Consider the following 17,906-nt stretch of genomic DNA (forward strand, 5'->3'; position numbering starts at 1 on the left):
TTTGGGCCTGCCATCCCTACAGCCCACACCACGAACAAGAACAGCCCACACCACAAACAAGAATTATAAGCTTAACTTTTAATGCCACGTAATAAAAAAATTGCATTGTCAGCATATCCTTTTAACGGTGTTATCTTAATTTGACGGAAAGCCCCTATTTGATCCAATTTTACAAAAATAAGGATCCAATTGAGACGCCAAAAAAGACGGAGACCTATTTGAAATTCTGGACGAAAATAGGGACTTTAGGAGACATTAAACCTAAATATATTTGGTAAGAAGTAGTTACAGCTTACCTAATTTATTTTATATTTTATTTATTTATTTATTTATTTCGAAGATTAAATTTGTCTTTGAAGTGAATTTGAAGATGCAGGATAAAAACTATAAGGGTGTTGCTCCCTCCACCCCCACATCTCTTCCTCCACCTCCCCTTTACTATTTTGCCCCTTCCTCCACCTTTCCTTTACTATTTTGCCCCTCAGTAAAATTTTATTTTTAAAATTGTTGTTTTTTAATTTTATTCATTTATAACATATTTCACTGATAACCTACGTAGTTTCTTGTATGAGTAAAATATTTTTCTACAAAGCTTGGTGATCGTGAAAAGAATTATCAAACAATCTTCTTCTTGTTCTCGGTGCAGTACGTGGTGCAGTGCGTTTGTGGTGTAGTGTCCTTGTCGTGGTTCCTCTCCAGGTACGTAGTCATAATCCTTCCAATAATCCTAAACCCTAAATCCTTCCCATACTTCCAACTATAATCCTTGCATGAGCCGCAAAACGTAGTAAAATAAAAACGAAACGTAAAAGGAACACTGCCTATGGACGGATGACATCCTTCAACGGATGTCAACATCCGTTTAAGGCAAAACGGATGTCGACATCCGTTTAAGGCAAAACGGATGTCGACATCCGTTTTGCCTTCAACGGATGTTGACATCCGTTGAAGGATGTCATCCGTCCAGAGGCAGTGTTCCTTTTACGTTTCGTTTTTATTTTATTTGTTTATTTTATTTACAGTAATTTATATTTAAATTTATAATTTTAAATGTTATATATGGTTAGTTTTTAAACGTAATAATTTTGTTAAAATATGAATTTGTTAAAATATGAATTTGTTATAGGTGGAGAAGAAGCTTAACGGAAGAGAGAAAGGTAAACGAAAATGGAAGAGAGGAAGAGGTGCAGAGGGAAGTAAATCAGAAGTTTTAAATAAATTAAAGGTTTAATTGCTTCCTTTGTCCCAGTTTGGTTGAATTGTGTCAAATTCATCCTCATTTTTAAAAAGTTTCATTGTCATCCTCACGTGGTGTAAAAGTTTCATTGTCGTCCTCACGTGGTGTAAAAGTGTCAATTGAATCCAAACATAGAAAAAATTTGTGTCAAAGTAGTCATTTTTCCTATATATCTGTGTCTTCCTTTCATACAATCAAGTACAGATATTCATTTTACCTTATCCAATTAAGGTTTTTCATAGCTCCAGAGAAGTGACATATGAAAGGAAGACACAGAGATATAGGAAAAATGACTACTTTGACACAAATTTTTCTATGTTTGGATTCAATTGACACTTTTATACCACGTGAGGACGACAATGAAACTTTTTTAAAAATGAGGATGAATTTGACACAATTCAACCAAACTGGGGACAAAGGAAGCAATTAAACCTAAATTAAAATATTAAATAATAAAAATAAAAAATTTTAACTTTTGAGGATATAATTGTCATTTTAGAAGGATATAATTGGCATTTTAGAAAATTGGGGAGGTGGAGGAAGAGACGTGTGGGGGTGGAGGGAGTAACACCCAAACTATAATGAGTGTTGCCCTTGCACATGCACACCAAGGCCCAAAACAATTGATTATATTCAGTTGGATTGCTTCCTACACCTCTATATTTCTTCCTGAACCCCATTGGTGTGATAAAATACTATTTTATTCTTAAAAAATCAATAAAAACCTGAATTGTTTCTGGATACACTAGTACATTTTAAATCCGACATGGACAATCAAAACTACGTTTCAAATACAATACAGTACAGTACATGTTTGACATTGTGCATAATTGCATCATATTAACTACATAAAAATATCTCTTGGAGACTAATACTATTTCATTCAATGTTTTATAGTTAAATGTCGTGTATCTAAGTACTACTTTGGTATCGATTTTTTTAGTAAATTGTTTAAAAATTAAAATATAAATTAAAAGTTTTATATTGAGTAAAGTATTATAAATAAATAAATAAATAAAAACCCTTAAAGTTTTGTGTTAAAAAGATAGCATAAGATCTCATATAATCAAGTCATACTTCTTGATTGGAAATCTCCTCAATCTATCTTCCTAAGAAATTATCAACATAAATTAAATGTTTAAACACAACTTTATTATAACTTTTCTTTAACTAAATTCGATATCTATACATCACTTCAATACAATATTATAAAGTTAAAGTCATGCATTTAATCAATACTCCAATGCAAACTTATTTTACATTCCAATGATGAAACACACTTTGATTTCCTTTATTAAAAATATATAAAAAAAATTGTTTCAGAATATGACTTCTTTATAATAAATTTGTATGTACAACCTATTTCAATATTTTTTAAATTTATTCACTTTTATAATTTAAAAAAAAAATTACAGCATTTTCATAATTTATCCATGAAGATTGTGCTTAATTTGCTATGTTCAAATTAGCAAAAGAAATATTGGTTCGATTAAAAATAATTTGTGGGGTCATAGTTTTAAAATATTATCTACAAGTTTTCAAGGAGATCATTTTCTAAGTAAAACGAATTATATCATTAACATTATGTTTTTATAACTTTGGAAAGAAGAAGCCATGGAGGACGTGGTAGCCAAATAGAAGTAAGAGGTAATCTCTTTGAAAAATCTATTAATAGTCTCAAAACTAAAAGTTAACTTTAATAACTCACTCGAACATATACAGTATAATCTCCTATTTGAGTTTAACTTATATTCTACTTAAACGCTGATAATATCTATTTAGTAAAATTATATCTTTAAAGATATAAGGAAAAATTTTATTCCCAGGCAATATCTTTTTAGTTATACCTTAGAATATGATTTTATATCTCTCTTACTTTTTCCTTTTTATTAACTTTATTAACTTAAAGATATGGTTACACACTTAGAAAAGATATAGATATTTCCATTAATTTTTCAAACACAATTTTCTTTTTTATAAAAATTAATGCATCCTTTGTATCTATTGTTTCGGGTGAGGCAAGACCAACAGTTCAGATTGTGTTGTATTGTCATGTTTAGTAAATTAGTTATCGTTAAACTGTTTGGATGATATTTACAATAGATACTTCAATATCAAAATCAATTCAACATTAATATAATAGACAGAAAATAGTTAATGCAACAATTAATATATATAGACTACCTTCCTATCGCAAACTTTTATTTATGGGTTTGGTAATGAGTTATTGATTAACATTGGCCTAATTACAACCTAATTGTGAGTAATTATACTTTATTCTAGTTGATGAGTTTTAAGGTTAATCTCTTCTGGTTTGTTCATCATGATCAATCTAATTCAAGGTCAGATAGTTTGCTTGGTCATCATCCATGCTCGCCCTGCTACCTGAGCCAATGCTTGACTCATCCGAGTTGGTGCATGGTTACTCAATGTCCTATTGACCAGGTTGATGATTGGTTATCAAGGCTAATACATGGACAATCAACCTGTTTGTTGATTGACCGAACTCTATGGCATGTGCTATGGGCTATGGGACATCTATTAGGGGTAGTGTACAATCAACCAACTTGTTTAGTATTCGGTCGAACTCATTAGTTTACTCTTTGAACTCCGAGTAAGTTATTGGGTTGGTTCGTGGTTGGTCGTCCTCTTTAAAGACTCATCGTTGACTTACTGATTAACCATCGAACTGTGATTGATCGAATAGTCATAAAAATACGAAGAAATAAAAATGTTTCACTAAAAAGAAAAATCAAATATAAAAAATTTCATGCATGGCATATAATTTAAAATTTTCTAAATTTATTTAATTAGTAAATATAAAATGTTTTTCTGGTCTTGAGATAGGAAAGATTCCAAGAGTGATAAGGTAACTTATTTGATAATTATGTTATAAACAATTATTATTGAACAATTTTTTAAATTTTAAATTATTAAAGAAGTTAAACATATAGACTCTCTTATTTGTTTTTTTAAAAAAGTTACTAGATAAGTATTTTAATGCGTTTATTCTTATGTCAATCAAGTAATAGAGAGATTTTTTTCTTCTAAAAATTGACGTGAATTTGTAAAAACAACAGTGAACAAGAATCTAGAGACTAATAAAGAAGTACAGACTTAATGTCAAATGTTTGGTCAAGTATACATAAATTATGGGTGCAACGTGAGAGTTGCATTTCACTAAACTCACTTATCATTTATATTCAAATTATATCCTCCACTTACTTAATTATTTAAATTTTATTTTTCAAATAATTAAATTAAATAAATTTGTTGAATATCAATTTGTTAATCATTATAATATATTAATCAATTTGAGATCACAATACACTAATTTAACTTATTTTGTAAAAATCCAATAAATAGTATTTTTAAATTGGTAATGGTTTAAAAATAATTAAAAACTCATTTATTTTAATATTAAACTATTTTAATATTGATAATTTGTTATGAATGAATTTTATTATTTTAAAAATGTAATTTTTTTATAAATTATTTTTCTAAAGTTCTATGATTTTTCTTCTACAAGTTTTCTTCTTCTGTTTGCGTGATGAAAGCCTGAAACTAACCATAAGCGAACTTTTCATTTTGAACATATCAATTTTTCATATAGAATAAGTTGACTTTTTTTTTCTTTAATCTATTTTGTCTTCCTTTACTTTATAGTTGTAATGCATGTGATGTTTGAGTCTTCTATTAGATTCTTTACTAATTAGATATCTAATTGTCTTTTTATTATTTATAAAAGCATGATTTCCTCAACATTTGTAATATGATTATTATTATTATTTGCTTTTATTTAATGAAAATTTTGCACACAATATTTTATAACTATGATATATATATATATATATATGATATAATATATGATATAACTTTCTCCCTATCAATTGTTTATATGGGAAAAAGAAGATAAAGAAAATATATTTCAAATAATTCATTTTTTTCAATAATGAGTTAGGTGATTTTTTAAAAGTTTGAACATACAAAAAACATTTATCTTTACTAGTTTTGATAAATAAAAGATAACTACATTCGGTGAAAGCACACAAATCTCATTGCATGAATTCAAAAATTGCTGAAACTATAAACTAAATAAAAATAAAAAAATCCAAATACTTTAATCTCTTAAATTTAAGATACGTTTATTTTTTTCTCTAAATCTAAAATTTATTTTTTTTAATTATCATATTTTTAAAATATTTATTTTAATATTATCATCTTATATCTTCTTTGAAACATAACAAATGATCCATAATCAATTTATAAGATATTCTATTTATTTGATATTTTTGTTATCAAATATGTAATGAATATACTTTTTCATTCGAAATATTCATTTTAACAATCAAAATTAACATGCCAAAAGCAATATTTTTCAAATTTTAGAGGATAAAAAATTAACTTAAATTTTAAAAGATAAAAAGCAATCTTAAATTAAATTTTAGATTATATATATAAATCAGAACCAGGTTAACTTCTATTCTTAACCAAAGCTGTCGCCAAAGTCGGTTACTATAACCAATCGTACATCATCTTCTAGGGTTTGTTTCGACCATCGGAAAACCCCAATCGATCACTTTTTCAATCCCCAATTCCACATCACAAACCCTAGAAAATCGTTCAAATGAATAAAAAATCGCTCCAAATCCTGGTGCAGTCACCGGACCTCGGAATTTCCGTTCAATCCACTACCAATCACAGAACCCTTTCCGATGTCAAGCACCGCCTTCTCCCCCGATCACACCAATCCTTCTACTTCACCCTCAATGGCAAGCCCCTACCCGACGAAACCCTTCTCTCGAGAATTGCGCCTCTCTCCACCCTCTCCCTACGGCCCCGCCTCCTCGGCGGCGGTGGAGACGGCGGAGCCACCGGCGCCGAGTCCCGCGACTGCTACCTCAATATGTACGCTGAGAAGAAGCCAGATAAGGTGGACCCCCACGAACAGCGTCTCTCAAAGTGGCACAATTGCTCTCTCTCAAATGAGCCCCTGAGGGAGCCCTGCGTGATCGACAAATTGGGGAATATATTCAACAAGGAAGCGCTGGTGGAAGCTTTGCTGGGGAAGAAGCTTCCTAAAGAATTTGGGTACATCAAGGGATTGAAAGACATGATCAATATTCAACTTTGTTCGATTCCTGGATCTGATGACGGGGCAAAGTTTCAGTGCCCCGTTGCGGGGCTTGAATTCAATGGAAAATATAGGTTTTTCGCGCTGAAAAGCTGTGGGCATGTTTTGAGTGCCAGGGCTCTGAGGGAGGTTAAGTCTTCGTCGTGTTTGGTTTGTCACAAGGAGTATGCCGACGTTGATAAGATTGTGCTCAATGGGACTGATGAGGAGGTGGCGGTTCTGAGGGAGAGGATGGAAGAGGAGAGGGCTAAGATAAGGGAGAAGAAGAATAGGAAGGTTAAGAATAGTGATGATGGTGTGAGTTTGGAAGGGACTAAGTTGAGTGGTACCAAGCATCGTGTTGATGTTAAGGCTGTGGAGAGGGTTTCAGCTAAGGTGGAAGGAAAAGGCAAGGTTGCTAATGGTAACGTTGGTTTGAATGGTGCTGTTGCTGCTGCGAAGCGTTTCAAGGCGTCGGATTTGGCACCAGCGAATGCTACTAAGGATGTGTATGCGTCCATTTTCACTTCGTCTAGGAAGTCTGAATTTAAAGAAACATATTCTTGTAGGTCTCTTCCTCTTGGTAGAAACTGATTGAGGAATCTGTGTATTGGTGTCGCTACTGTTTTATTGTTGAAGAATGTACTGAATTTTAGATTGTTGTATAAGAAATTGAGTTTTCCTCTTATGAATTTACTGGTTTCATTTCCATCACATTATTATCATTAATCATACTTCGGAAGGAGTTTTGTTGATAATATCTATTATTTGGAACGAGAGAGATTTTGGAATTTGTACTCGTTGTTTTCCTATATTTCTGATTATATACCGCTTGCGCATTATTCGATAGATAATGTTTAAGTGATAGTTGCCATATAAGTTGGGTTAAGAATTGAGCATGCTATATTCAGGATAATTATTTTAGTTTGTCATGAATGACAGTTTGAGTAGGTCAGTGATGTCTCCATAGTCAGTAGAGAGCATTGCACTAGTATTACCCTTTCTTCCTTGTAGATAAGGAATGTGAGAGGGCCTTTCCTAGCGATTATAGAGAGCTTATTCCAATAATACACCATAAATTCTCAGTTATTAAGCTATTAAAAACTCTTTTTAATTAATTTATCATTTAAACCTTACATATCTTCTGTGAGCTTATTCATTGCTAACACCTATAAATGAATGACAAGTTTGGATCCTATATTGGAATCACAATGCTTATTCGTTGTGTATCAGTAAGGCAATTTGACTTCAAAACAACTGGTGGATTTTCTGTTAATGAAGTTTGTGCAGGATGAACCTGTCAGATGGAGTGGTCGTGTGCAAGGTCGTCATACTACAGTTTTATCTGTAGAATTACACGACTTTACGATACTTATGAAGAACCGTGGTTTTCATCTATATACTTATGCAATGTAAGTTGAATGATAACTTTTGTTCATAGTTTTTGTGTAGCAGTACTGCATTTTCGTTGTAGATGAGAAATGTAATTCAAAAACTGCACTTATATTGTACTGGGTTATTTCCTTTTCGTCCTTGAATGAATGATGCCGTATTTAGACCACGGCCCCCGTAATTCATATATCAGCATAGCATTTTGGATTTCCTGTTAACGAAAGAAAATTCTGTTGAGCTTTGACAGCATGGTTATGTATAAAATGAAAAACAGTCCTCTTGTTAACAACGAAATCGACTTTAAATATATCTATGTAACCTAAATCTTTGTTGCGTTCAAAGAACATAAAACTGAAAGCTAAACAATTTTTCACAGCTTGTTCGCAAATTTTGTGTTGATGAACCATAATCAAAATGAGAAGCGGAGATTTAGAGAATTCAAGAATTCTGGAAATAATCAGGGCTTGAAAATAAGACAGAATTGCTGGCTGCGTAAGCTTTTGGTAGTGTTTGGATAGAAAATCTGAAATGCACGAAGAACATACAAAGGTATGACATAAAAGCAACACATCACTTTTCGTACACTCGAATTAAATGATAGGTAAGTAGAAATAAAACACAAGTTTGGAAAGCAGAACAAATATAATAGGGTGGTTAACATTCTAAATTACTTTTCACAAGCAAAGATAATGGTATGAGCTTCGGTTTGAATGTATGCCTACGACAACAAAATTTACGACATTGTACCTGTATAGCATTTGATTAGAATCGTTGTAGGAGATCGATGCTTGACCTTTGCGGAGGCAAAAACAGAGCTGATAAAGTGTATTAGTGATATTTGTGAATAACATACAAATAAACTTGTGCTTACTTAACATTATCAATACATGGTCTATAATCCACGGATACAAACAATGCATTATCGGTTGTAGGCCCTTGAAAATAGTATAGAATGGCAAGTTTAAATCGTGACAATACAACAAAACTTGTAATAACCTGCAAGATCATTAATAGACGAGGTCTACAAGCGCTTTAAATAGAAGATAAAAGAAACAAACAGAATCACGAGTCATATGATTAGTTAGAATTGCAATGATATAGGTGTTTCTTTTGCAATGGAACTTAATTTACAGCACAAGTAGATGGTTATTGCTCAGCTATGGCTTAATAGGTAAATATCATATTGTAGACTAAAAAATAACAAAATCTAACATATATATTCGTCCATTACTTTTGTGTCGTTACCGAGTGATGGACTCAGAACCACATCACATACTTTATATATTGTATATGATGCGAAGCAGGGGAGATAGACATATAACAATCAATTGTATGCAGTGAAAAGTCAGGCCCAAATCAAGTAGAAAGAAGAGGTTGACATTAAAAGATTGGAAACACAGTTCACTAAGTCACTACTACTTCAGGATCAGTAGCACTCTTGTTATCAGTGATGGCTTGTTCAGGATCAGCAGCACTCTTGTTATCAGTGATGGCTTGTTCAGGATCAACACTCTTGTTATCAGTGATGGCTTCTTTACGATCAGCACTCTTGTTATCAGTAATTTCTTCAGGATTAGCAGTCTTGTAATCAGAAATGGCTTCTTCAGGATCAGCACTCTTGTTATCAGTGATGGCTTCCTCATTGACAACACGCAGATCTGGATAATTTCTATGGTTTAAAGAATGCAACCAAAGAGCAACAGTTCCTTCCTTCTGCTCCGTGGAAGAAATATGGGAATATATGTACTTCATTTTGAACTCCTCAGCTTCTTTCTCATATGCTTTCATTGACACCTCTTCATGGCTATCTTTCCACTTCTGGTTATATGAAGAAAAGAAGCACTCGTCCAGATATAATCCAACCTCAGGAGCAGTAGGCACATTAATGTTCACATCCCTGCGTTTAGGAAAACAAAAGTAGAAAAGTATATCCAATGAGAATCACAGCATTTCAAATGCAAACTTATAGATAACACAAACAATAGAAGTTGTACTCACTGCTGCAAAGCTTTATTGATAAGTGATTCTGGTGCACAATTTCTCATTATTGCCACTGCCAGCCCTATCATCTTCCGTATCTGATGAAGCATGAAGCTCTGTCCCACAACCTCACACTTTACAAACTCAATGCCCTCAACTACAACAGTAGTGTTAGCATTGAATGAAATAATGTAACGACGAGCAGCAGGGTCCTGTGCTTTTGTTCGGGTGGTGAAGTTATGGAAATTATGAGTCCCAACAAAAAAATTTAAAACCTTATTAAATCTCTCCCTCTCCTTCTCACCGTAACAGAACCTGCTTCCACCAGTAGACTTATCCACTCCGTTCATTTTTTCTTCCTCAATAATGTCTGAATTATTCACAGATTCACCATTCAAAGGCACATCCTCATCCTGAACAGTAATCATGTTCTCAATACCAGTTTCAGGGTTCGTGCCATCAACTAAAACTTCACCCTTAGTATCAATCCCAGACTCCCCATTTAAATGATTATCATCCCCTTTGCTCAGAGAAACTTCCACATCCTCTGCAACTACAGAATCAAGCACAACATCTCTGTTTGATCCAGCGTCAACATCCATAGCTTCAAGTTCCAGATTGTGCTTACGGTTGCCAACTAATCCTACCACCTTTCGGCCTCTCTCAGAACACTCCAAACATTTAACAAGCTCGTTTGTAGATCCCAAACTAGCCATGACAGTCTCTCTATCACGGTGACAACTTGGATCAAGAGCAAACACAGGAATGAGATAGACATACCTCCTCCGGTCACAGAACTTCTTGGCACTAAAAGAACCTGTCACACGCTTGTAACCAAAGATCCTTATCTGAGAGGGAAGGTTTGAATTAAGGCGGTCAACAAGGCCAGGAGGATCAATGTAGAAACGACCGGAGACAACCTGACCAACAGCACTAACACCTTTATCTGTTCTAGCTGAGCGAGCCCAGTCATATCGTTTAGGAATTCCACGATCATGTTCAGGAACAGCTCCAGACACATATAAGGCCTCTTCTAGGTCACCTTCAATGGTCTTTGCACCAGGGTTTTTCTGCATACCCTGATAGCCAACACCACAGTAAGCAAAGAAAATGGCAACCTTACGGCGTTTGTATCGCTTCTTGGTGCCCGGGGCAGTTTTGCATTCTTCATCGTCAGAAGTTGTGGTGGACATCTTCAGCTTCTTGGGCTCTGGCTCGTCCGCAGCTAATGGAGGTGGTGGAGGCAGGGATGAAGTTGTCAGCGCTGTATCTGGGTTTTCCATATTATAGAAGTGACAAGAATGACTGGTAGAAGTCAATGTTTTAAAATGTGGAATGTTCAACAACCGGAAAAAGGTACTGGCTCAAGACTCAAGAGTCAATGGCCAGGCCAGGGGACAACTAATACCAAATCATTGACACCAGCATGAGGCCACAAACCTAAACAACAATTTGATTTATTAATTCAGAAATGAACAAGTCCTATAGACGTTCTTTCAGTGCATTTATAGTTTCTACACACAGCTCCGGATGCAATTTCAATTTCTTGAAGTTTTAAAGAACTCGACTAATCACAGTTATCTCTACTTTTTGAAAGCCTTTTCATGTTTTGCAACAAGCAAGTTGAGAGAACAAATAATTACGATCACAACAGCAATAGCGTGAATTATTGCTTGCTGTTAACAGTTGATTTATGATTGAAACCACATAAAAGACTGAAACTATTCAGATAAAAAAGACGGGGGAAATCCAAAGATCACTAGGAACATCTACCCAAAAAGCATGAGATTTTCTTGAACTCCACAATCCACATCCACTTCGAAAATAGCGGGAAAAAATGGCACCTAAATATTATATCATATTTTTACAAAAGAAAGAGAATACGATAATGAAACAATGAGCGCAAAAGAGGTATTACCAGAGGAATGAGCGGGAGAACGGTTGAGAATGCTAGCTGGGTTGAACTGCAAAGTGAAAACGTGTGTGCGAAAAAGATGCAACAAATGTTAAACCCTCGTTTCAAGTTTCACAGACAAACTGGGCACGCGCCACTGATTTCTTACATCGGCCCCATTACGATTTTTTGCACATGGGCCTTAACCTAAAATTGAACGATGGGCTGACAACTTTTTAGGGAATTTTTTTTGCATCCGTGTTTTTTTTTCTGCACCCCCATAAATATTAAAATTCCCACTTTGCCTTTTGGTGTAAAGTTTTGTTGGATTGCTCCTCTGGAAACTTTGTGAATTGTGAAATCTAGAATTTAAAAATGTATACCAAATTACACAATCTAGTATAGTAAATTGAAAGTCAATTTTAATTTTGGATGGTGTAATCTATATAATTTAATATTGTTTTTTGAATTACATAATTCAGAAACTCTATTTTAAAAAAATATAATAATTTATGAATTCAAAAATGACTTTTAGATTCACAAGTGACCTCCGTATTAAACAATTCATAAGTCATGTTTTTCAAAAACAAAAACAAAAAGCTTTCGAACTGTAAAATTTCAAAAGCCTGGAAGTCTTTTATTTTAGAAAAAAAATTATGAATTTTGTAATTCAAAAATGTTTTTTTGGAATTACGCAATATGTAAGAAGTTGCTGAAGTAGAATTCGAAGAGTGGGTGGGGACAACAAAGCAGTGAAAGCAAGGAGGTAATGCTGTTTAGTCTTTTAAAGATCCTTTGGAAGTGCAAGAGAAAACCATAAGGATGCAAAACAAAATACTTAATTTAGTATAGTTGGTATTACAATTATTATTTTATATGCATATAGTTATAAATCATATATCACCATGCCTTCTAAAATTGGCCTAGAGATGGAAATTGATGTATTGTTTGTCTCAAAGTTCAACTTATTTTTTATGTTATTCACTGTGTAACAAAACATCATACGCCGACAAAAAAATGGGAAATACAAATCATACAAAATATGAAAGTCAGATAAATAGGTTGGGGATATGCTCTAAATACACCCGATTAGTTTGTCTGTGACTTTTAAAGTGATTTATAAGTGTACAACGAGAGCAAAAATATATCAATCCTTAATCTAAACGATTAAAATTGTAGGTACCTTAATTAATTTACATTAGAGGTATATTTTTTATGTCATTTTACATGTATATTTTATTTATAGGAATCAAACCTCAGCCGACAACCTTTCTAATCAAAATAGATAACTTATTTGTAGATCTTGTAATTACACTAATCAGTAAATATTACTGCAATGAACGAGAAGGATGGAAGTTGTTGCCAGTGCTGAAAATTCCTATCTCCAATTACTGCTGTTGGCCGTTGAGGATCGCCCTGTGCATAAAACTCTATGCATAGACAGCAAGTGGATATTGAAGATAATAATGATTCATGGATTCCAACAGCGAAGCAGCAGGCTTTAGCAAAATAAATTTTCCATCGTGTAGTTTTAATGATCTTAGATGTGTGGAAACTTTCACGTTAAAGCAACAATACGAAAATCAAGAAACAGAAATTTACCGTTATACCAAATCAGTGTATACATCTTGAATTTTATGCATACCTCCTCTTTCCAAAAGTTTTCTTTAGGTGCTGGGTTTTACGGTCCATGATGGGGCTGTAGTAATTCTATGTATGACCTTAGGTTTTCTTTTTGGCATATATGACAATATGAGCTTGGTCTATTTAAACAAACCAAAAGAACGCCTAGTCGTCTAAGATCTTGCTAGCACTAATAGCACATTTAGTTGCCTGAAGTGCAAATGACCCAGCGCATTATATAGCTGGAACAGAAGCAAGTATAATTTGTTAATTGACTCTCCGCTTCACTCTTAGGGTCCGATTGGTTGACCTAAGAGGATTAAATAGCTACTGACCTCTTTCTCTGGTTCCTGATCATGTATGTGCCCCATGAACGGCCTGACCAACGAGCTCATGAACTGCACATAACAGTCGCAGCTTGAAACTTTTGGATGTGGGCCAGATTCTGAATCATTGGCTCGTAAATTGCCATACTTCTTCATGATTTGACAATCCTCTTAGCTAACCAACCAGAAAAAAGCACAAGACAGCAACACCAATGCACTAATTGCAACTCAGTGGTTAAATGCCATCCTGGATTGCAATATATCACCATTAATTTGAGATTGTGATGAAGGGGAAAACAAAAGAATAGTTACAAAATAATGACTTCCAGGGCTGGAGGAAGAAATGCTAACATATAATCTCTAAGATAAAGAAAATTGTTTGTAGATGCAAAACAGAAAAAGGACAAATTACTTCACAAATATACGTAGAAGCAATCTTCAAATATCTCAATCAACGAATTGATATAAAAGGGGGACCATAAAAGTGAGGTTTCTGAATATAATGAACAATCTTACATTGGGCATGAGTTGATGATCTCATCAATCTAAAAGCCACCACAAACCCTGAGTTGTATCTCATCGCTGCCTTCTTGATCTACGTGAACAAGGGAAATGAAAATAAAGTTTAAATAAAAAACTAAGAATTGAAATAAATTATAAAACCAATATATCAAGAAGAAAAGGCAAGCATGAGAAGCAAATAAGTTTGAAGACAGAATATGCTGGTTCAGATGCAGATCGTATTTATCTCAAATTTTCAATACAGTTACTAAGAGGCTTTCTTAACAGTAGAATTATACCATACCCCGAGGTCCAATCCAAACAACAAAAGAAAAAACACTGCATAGATTACTTGTAAACATTGATTGGTACAGATGGGAACTTTTATCAAATAATACCTTTCAAATCATCACTGATAATTTTAGGAAGTAATGGATCAAGAAGAGGTTGATATCCTTCATCTTTCATTAACTTGGTTAACAGTTTTAACGCCAACCTTATTTCTTCAATTTGTGGGTGCATATTGTCTCCAACAACAAATACATGGGTCAAACTTTTCAACTCAATCCAGCTACAACCAGGTTCTTTAGTCACCCCTCGGGTCTTCATCATCCCCCTGACACGCTCCACGTCTTCCCATTTTCCTAAAGCCGTATATATACTCGATAACAACACATAAGCAGACGATTCTGGCGAGCCTAACTCCATTAGTTTCTCTCCAGCATAAGCACCAAGATAATAGTTACGATGGTTCTTACAGGCCCCTAATAATATGCGCCACAGACATAGACCATGATCAACTGTTGCTGATTCAATGAATTCTTTTGCTTCATTTAGTTGTCCAGCACGGCTCAAGATATCAACCATGCAAGCATAATGCTCTACTGTAGGAGCAATGTTAAACTCATCAAACATCATCTTAAAATAAACCCACCCTCTTTCCACCAAACCCATATGACTACAAGCAGAGAGAAGATTCACAAATGTGACACTGTCGGGCTTTGTTCCCTCCGAGCACATCTCTTCAAACAACTTCAAGGCTTCAATGCCGCGACCATTTTGAGAAAGTCCGGATATCATTGCATTCCACGAAATTACATCTCTAGAAGGCATCCTCCAAAAGATGCGGCATCCGTCATCCAAACTTCCACACTTTGCATACATGGCAGAAAGAGCACTTCCAATCGGAACTTCCAAGCTAAAACCATACTTAATAATCCCGGCATGCATTTGCTTTCCCTGATCTAAAGCCACCAAGCTAGAACAAGCCTTTAGAACACTAGCCATAGTTAAATCATTGGGGATAACTCGCCCCATCTGCATTTTACCGTACAAATTCATAGCACCTTCATAATCCCCATTTTGTACATAACCCGTTATGATTGAAGTCCAAAGAACAACATCAGGTTGTTGAATATACTCAAAACCATTCCGAGCATCCCCTATACTACCACACTTCGCGTACATGTCCACCAAAGCCGACATCACATACAACTGCAATTCATAACCCAGCTTCAAGGAATACCCATGCATTTGTCTCCCTTCCACAACAGCACAAGCATCACTACAAGCATTGATCACCCCAACAAGAGTATACTCAGTGGGCAAAACTCCAGAGCGATGCATATCATAAAACAGTTTCAGAGCCTTATCCGCATCCCCGCTCTGAGCAAAACCAGTAACCATAGCCGACCACGTGATCGAATTCTTATTCCCCGACAACTCAAAAGTCTTGAGCGCATCCTCCAAGCTCCCACACTTCGAATACATCGTCACGAGAGCATTCCCCACAGAGACAAAGCAAACACCCCCGTTTTTCATCGCAAGAGAATGAACCTGCCTTCCGGTGTCCACAAACACGTGACTCGTCAAAGCACTAAGAACACTAGTGATCACAAAATCTTTTTCATTGTCACTCTCTTTTTCATGACGCAATAGTTCAAAGAGCTGAAAAGCCTCATAAGCAAACTCCTTGGAAGCATACCCAGAAATCATGGTAGCCCAAGAAACCACATTCCTCACAGGCATTTCGTCAAACAGCTCACGCGCCTCCGCAACGAGACCCGTTTTGCAGTACAAGTTAAGAAGCGAACTGGCAACGAAAACGTCATCGGACCAGGCCGTTTTGACGGCAAGAGCGTGGGCCATGCGGCCGGCGCTGGCGTCGGAGAGGTTGGAGGAGGCGGTGAAGACGCCGGTGAAGGTGTGGGCGTTGGGGAGGGTAGTGCAGGCCATCATACGGCGAAAGAGACGCATGACGTGAGAAGAGGCGTAGGCTTGCTGTTGGGAGAATGCATTGATGAGACAGTTCCATGAGATGACGTCCTTGTGAACGATGTTGTCGAATACGAGGTTGGCTTCTGCGAAGTGACCACACTTTGTGTAGAGGTTGATGAAGGCGTTGGCAATGTGAGTGAAGGAGAAAAAACCGTTTCTGAGAATGCGAGCGTGCAAAACTCGACCTCTACGAAGTTCTTTGTTGACAGTGTAGCGAAGGAGAGCACGCAACACTTGCACGTGTTGGGGAGGAAATGGAAGAGGCATGCATCCACTGCTAACAAATGACAGTGTCTTTGTTCAACTTCACTCTTCTGGGTTTGCTTTATCTATCTTATATAAAGATGTAAAAAATTTAATTTTTTTATTTTTTTATAATATAATTATTGTTAAAATATAATTGTTACAAAAATATATTTAATTTTGTTAAAAAATACTTATTTTTAATATATAAAGATAATTTCTTTTCACATATTTCATATTTTAATTTTACCTTTTATAATATAATAGGAGGTATCCGTTTTTTAATTATTTTTAATAAAATTGTATATTATTTATATATTTTTCAATAATTAGGTCTGTATCTAATTACTTTATTGGGTTAAATATGTTTTTAGTCCCTAAACTATTGGCCGTTTTTTGTTTTCGTCCCTCTTTCAAAGTAAGGTACAATTTGATCCTCGTTCTTTTCGAAACGTTCGTTTTAGTCCTCGAAAAGTAACACCATTTAAAAATTTGGTCCTCACTCAGCAACAAAATGAGGACTAAGTTAGAAGGACTAAAACGAACGTTTCCAAAAGAATGAGGACCAAATTGTACCTTACTTAGGGAGGAAAACCAGAAACAGCCAATAATTTAGGGACTAAAAACATATTTATTTATATAATTTAGAACAAAATAAATTTTAAATTCTGGATCATTCAGTAAAACATCAAAGTGAATTTCTTTATTTCTGTATATTAAAGATTAATAAATTTTACAATAGTAGAATGATTTAAGTCATTCTATTTAAAAATTATATTATTTTTACTTATCCACAAAAATCATATTACACTAGGTCCCTGTTCTTATAGTTTTTGTTCTATTTTTTCTGAGAATATGTTAACACAATATATGATATCATCTTTATATAATACCATTAAAATATCTAATAGGACATTTAGATATTATATAATAATATAAGTTGTGTGTTTATCTTCCTTACAAAAAAAAATATTACATCTTAATATCCAAAAACACTTCAAAGTTCTATTATATACTTTCAGTTAATATTTTCTCTTTTCCAATAAATATATATATATATATATATAATAGTAAAGATTATAGATGTTATCTTATATGTGTCTGGATTTTTAATATTTATATTATAATATAAGTTATTAAATTTATAAATTGATTAAGATGTAAAGTCATTTTTTATTCGTTAATAAAATTAAATATATATTTACTATTATATATATATATATATATATATAATATATATATATATATATAATGTTAAATGTGTGATTTCGACTCTGCTAATTTTGCTTATCGGTTAGTGTATGAAAGCATACTCGTTCA

The 17,906-nt window shown here is 34.2% G+C and overlaps 3 protein-coding genes across 5 annotated transcripts; 1 reads left to right on the plus strand and 2 right to left on the minus strand.

Moving 5' to 3' along the window:
- The first annotated feature begins 5,731 nt into the window (after nucleotides 1-5,731).
- LOC124838863 (uncharacterized) lies at nucleotides 5,732-7,042 on the plus strand. The gene has a single exon (XM_047314570.2). The coding sequence runs from the start codon at nucleotides 5,865-5,867 to the stop codon at nucleotides 6,942-6,944; it is 1,080 nt and encodes a 359-aa protein (XP_047170526.2). The 5' UTR covers nucleotides 5,732-5,864; the 3' UTR covers nucleotides 6,945-7,042.
- Nucleotides 7,043-8,793: 1,751 nt separating this feature from the next.
- On the minus strand, nucleotides 8,794-11,754 carry LOC124838867 (uncharacterized). 3 transcript variants are annotated; one of them, XM_047314575.2, is made up of 3 exons: nucleotides 11,641-11,754; nucleotides 9,741-11,162; nucleotides 8,794-9,639 (listed from the first exon to the last, which is right to left on the minus strand). In XM_047314575.2, exons 2-3 carry the CDS (start codon nucleotides 11,003-11,005, stop codon nucleotides 9,147-9,149), a joined length of 1,758 nt encoding a protein of 585 aa, XP_047170531.2. In that variant the 5' UTR covers nucleotides 11,006-11,162; nucleotides 11,641-11,754; the 3' UTR covers nucleotides 8,794-9,146. The 3 variants fall into 3 exon arrangements, with proteins under 3 accessions (XP_047170531.2, XP_047170532.2, XP_047170533.2); XM_047314576.2 differs by having other exon boundaries at nucleotides 9,741-10,992; nucleotides 11,641-11,750; XM_047314577.2 differs by having other exon boundaries at nucleotides 9,741-10,947; nucleotides 11,641-11,746.
- A 1,445-nt stretch (nucleotides 11,755-13,199) lies between these two features.
- LOC124838866 (pentatricopeptide repeat-containing protein At2g33680-like) lies at nucleotides 13,200-16,626 on the minus strand. Its single transcript, XM_047314574.2, has 3 exons — nucleotides 14,465-16,626; nucleotides 14,082-14,160; nucleotides 13,200-13,812 (listed from the first exon to the last, which is right to left on the minus strand). The coding sequence occupies exons 1-2, from the start codon at nucleotides 16,608-16,610 to the stop codon at nucleotides 14,111-14,113; spliced, it is 2,196 nt and encodes a 731-aa protein (XP_047170530.2). The 5' UTR covers nucleotides 16,611-16,626; the 3' UTR covers nucleotides 13,200-13,812; nucleotides 14,082-14,110.
- Nucleotides 16,627-17,906: the final 1,280 nt, after the last annotated feature.

Source organism: Vigna umbellata, chromosome 9 (genome assembly GCF_029865625.1).
Source record: "Vigna umbellata cultivar VRB3 chromosome 9, Vumbellata_1.0, whole genome shotgun sequence".
In the NCBI taxonomy this organism is placed as follows: Eukaryota; Viridiplantae; Streptophyta; class Magnoliopsida; order Fabales; family Fabaceae; genus Vigna; species Vigna umbellata.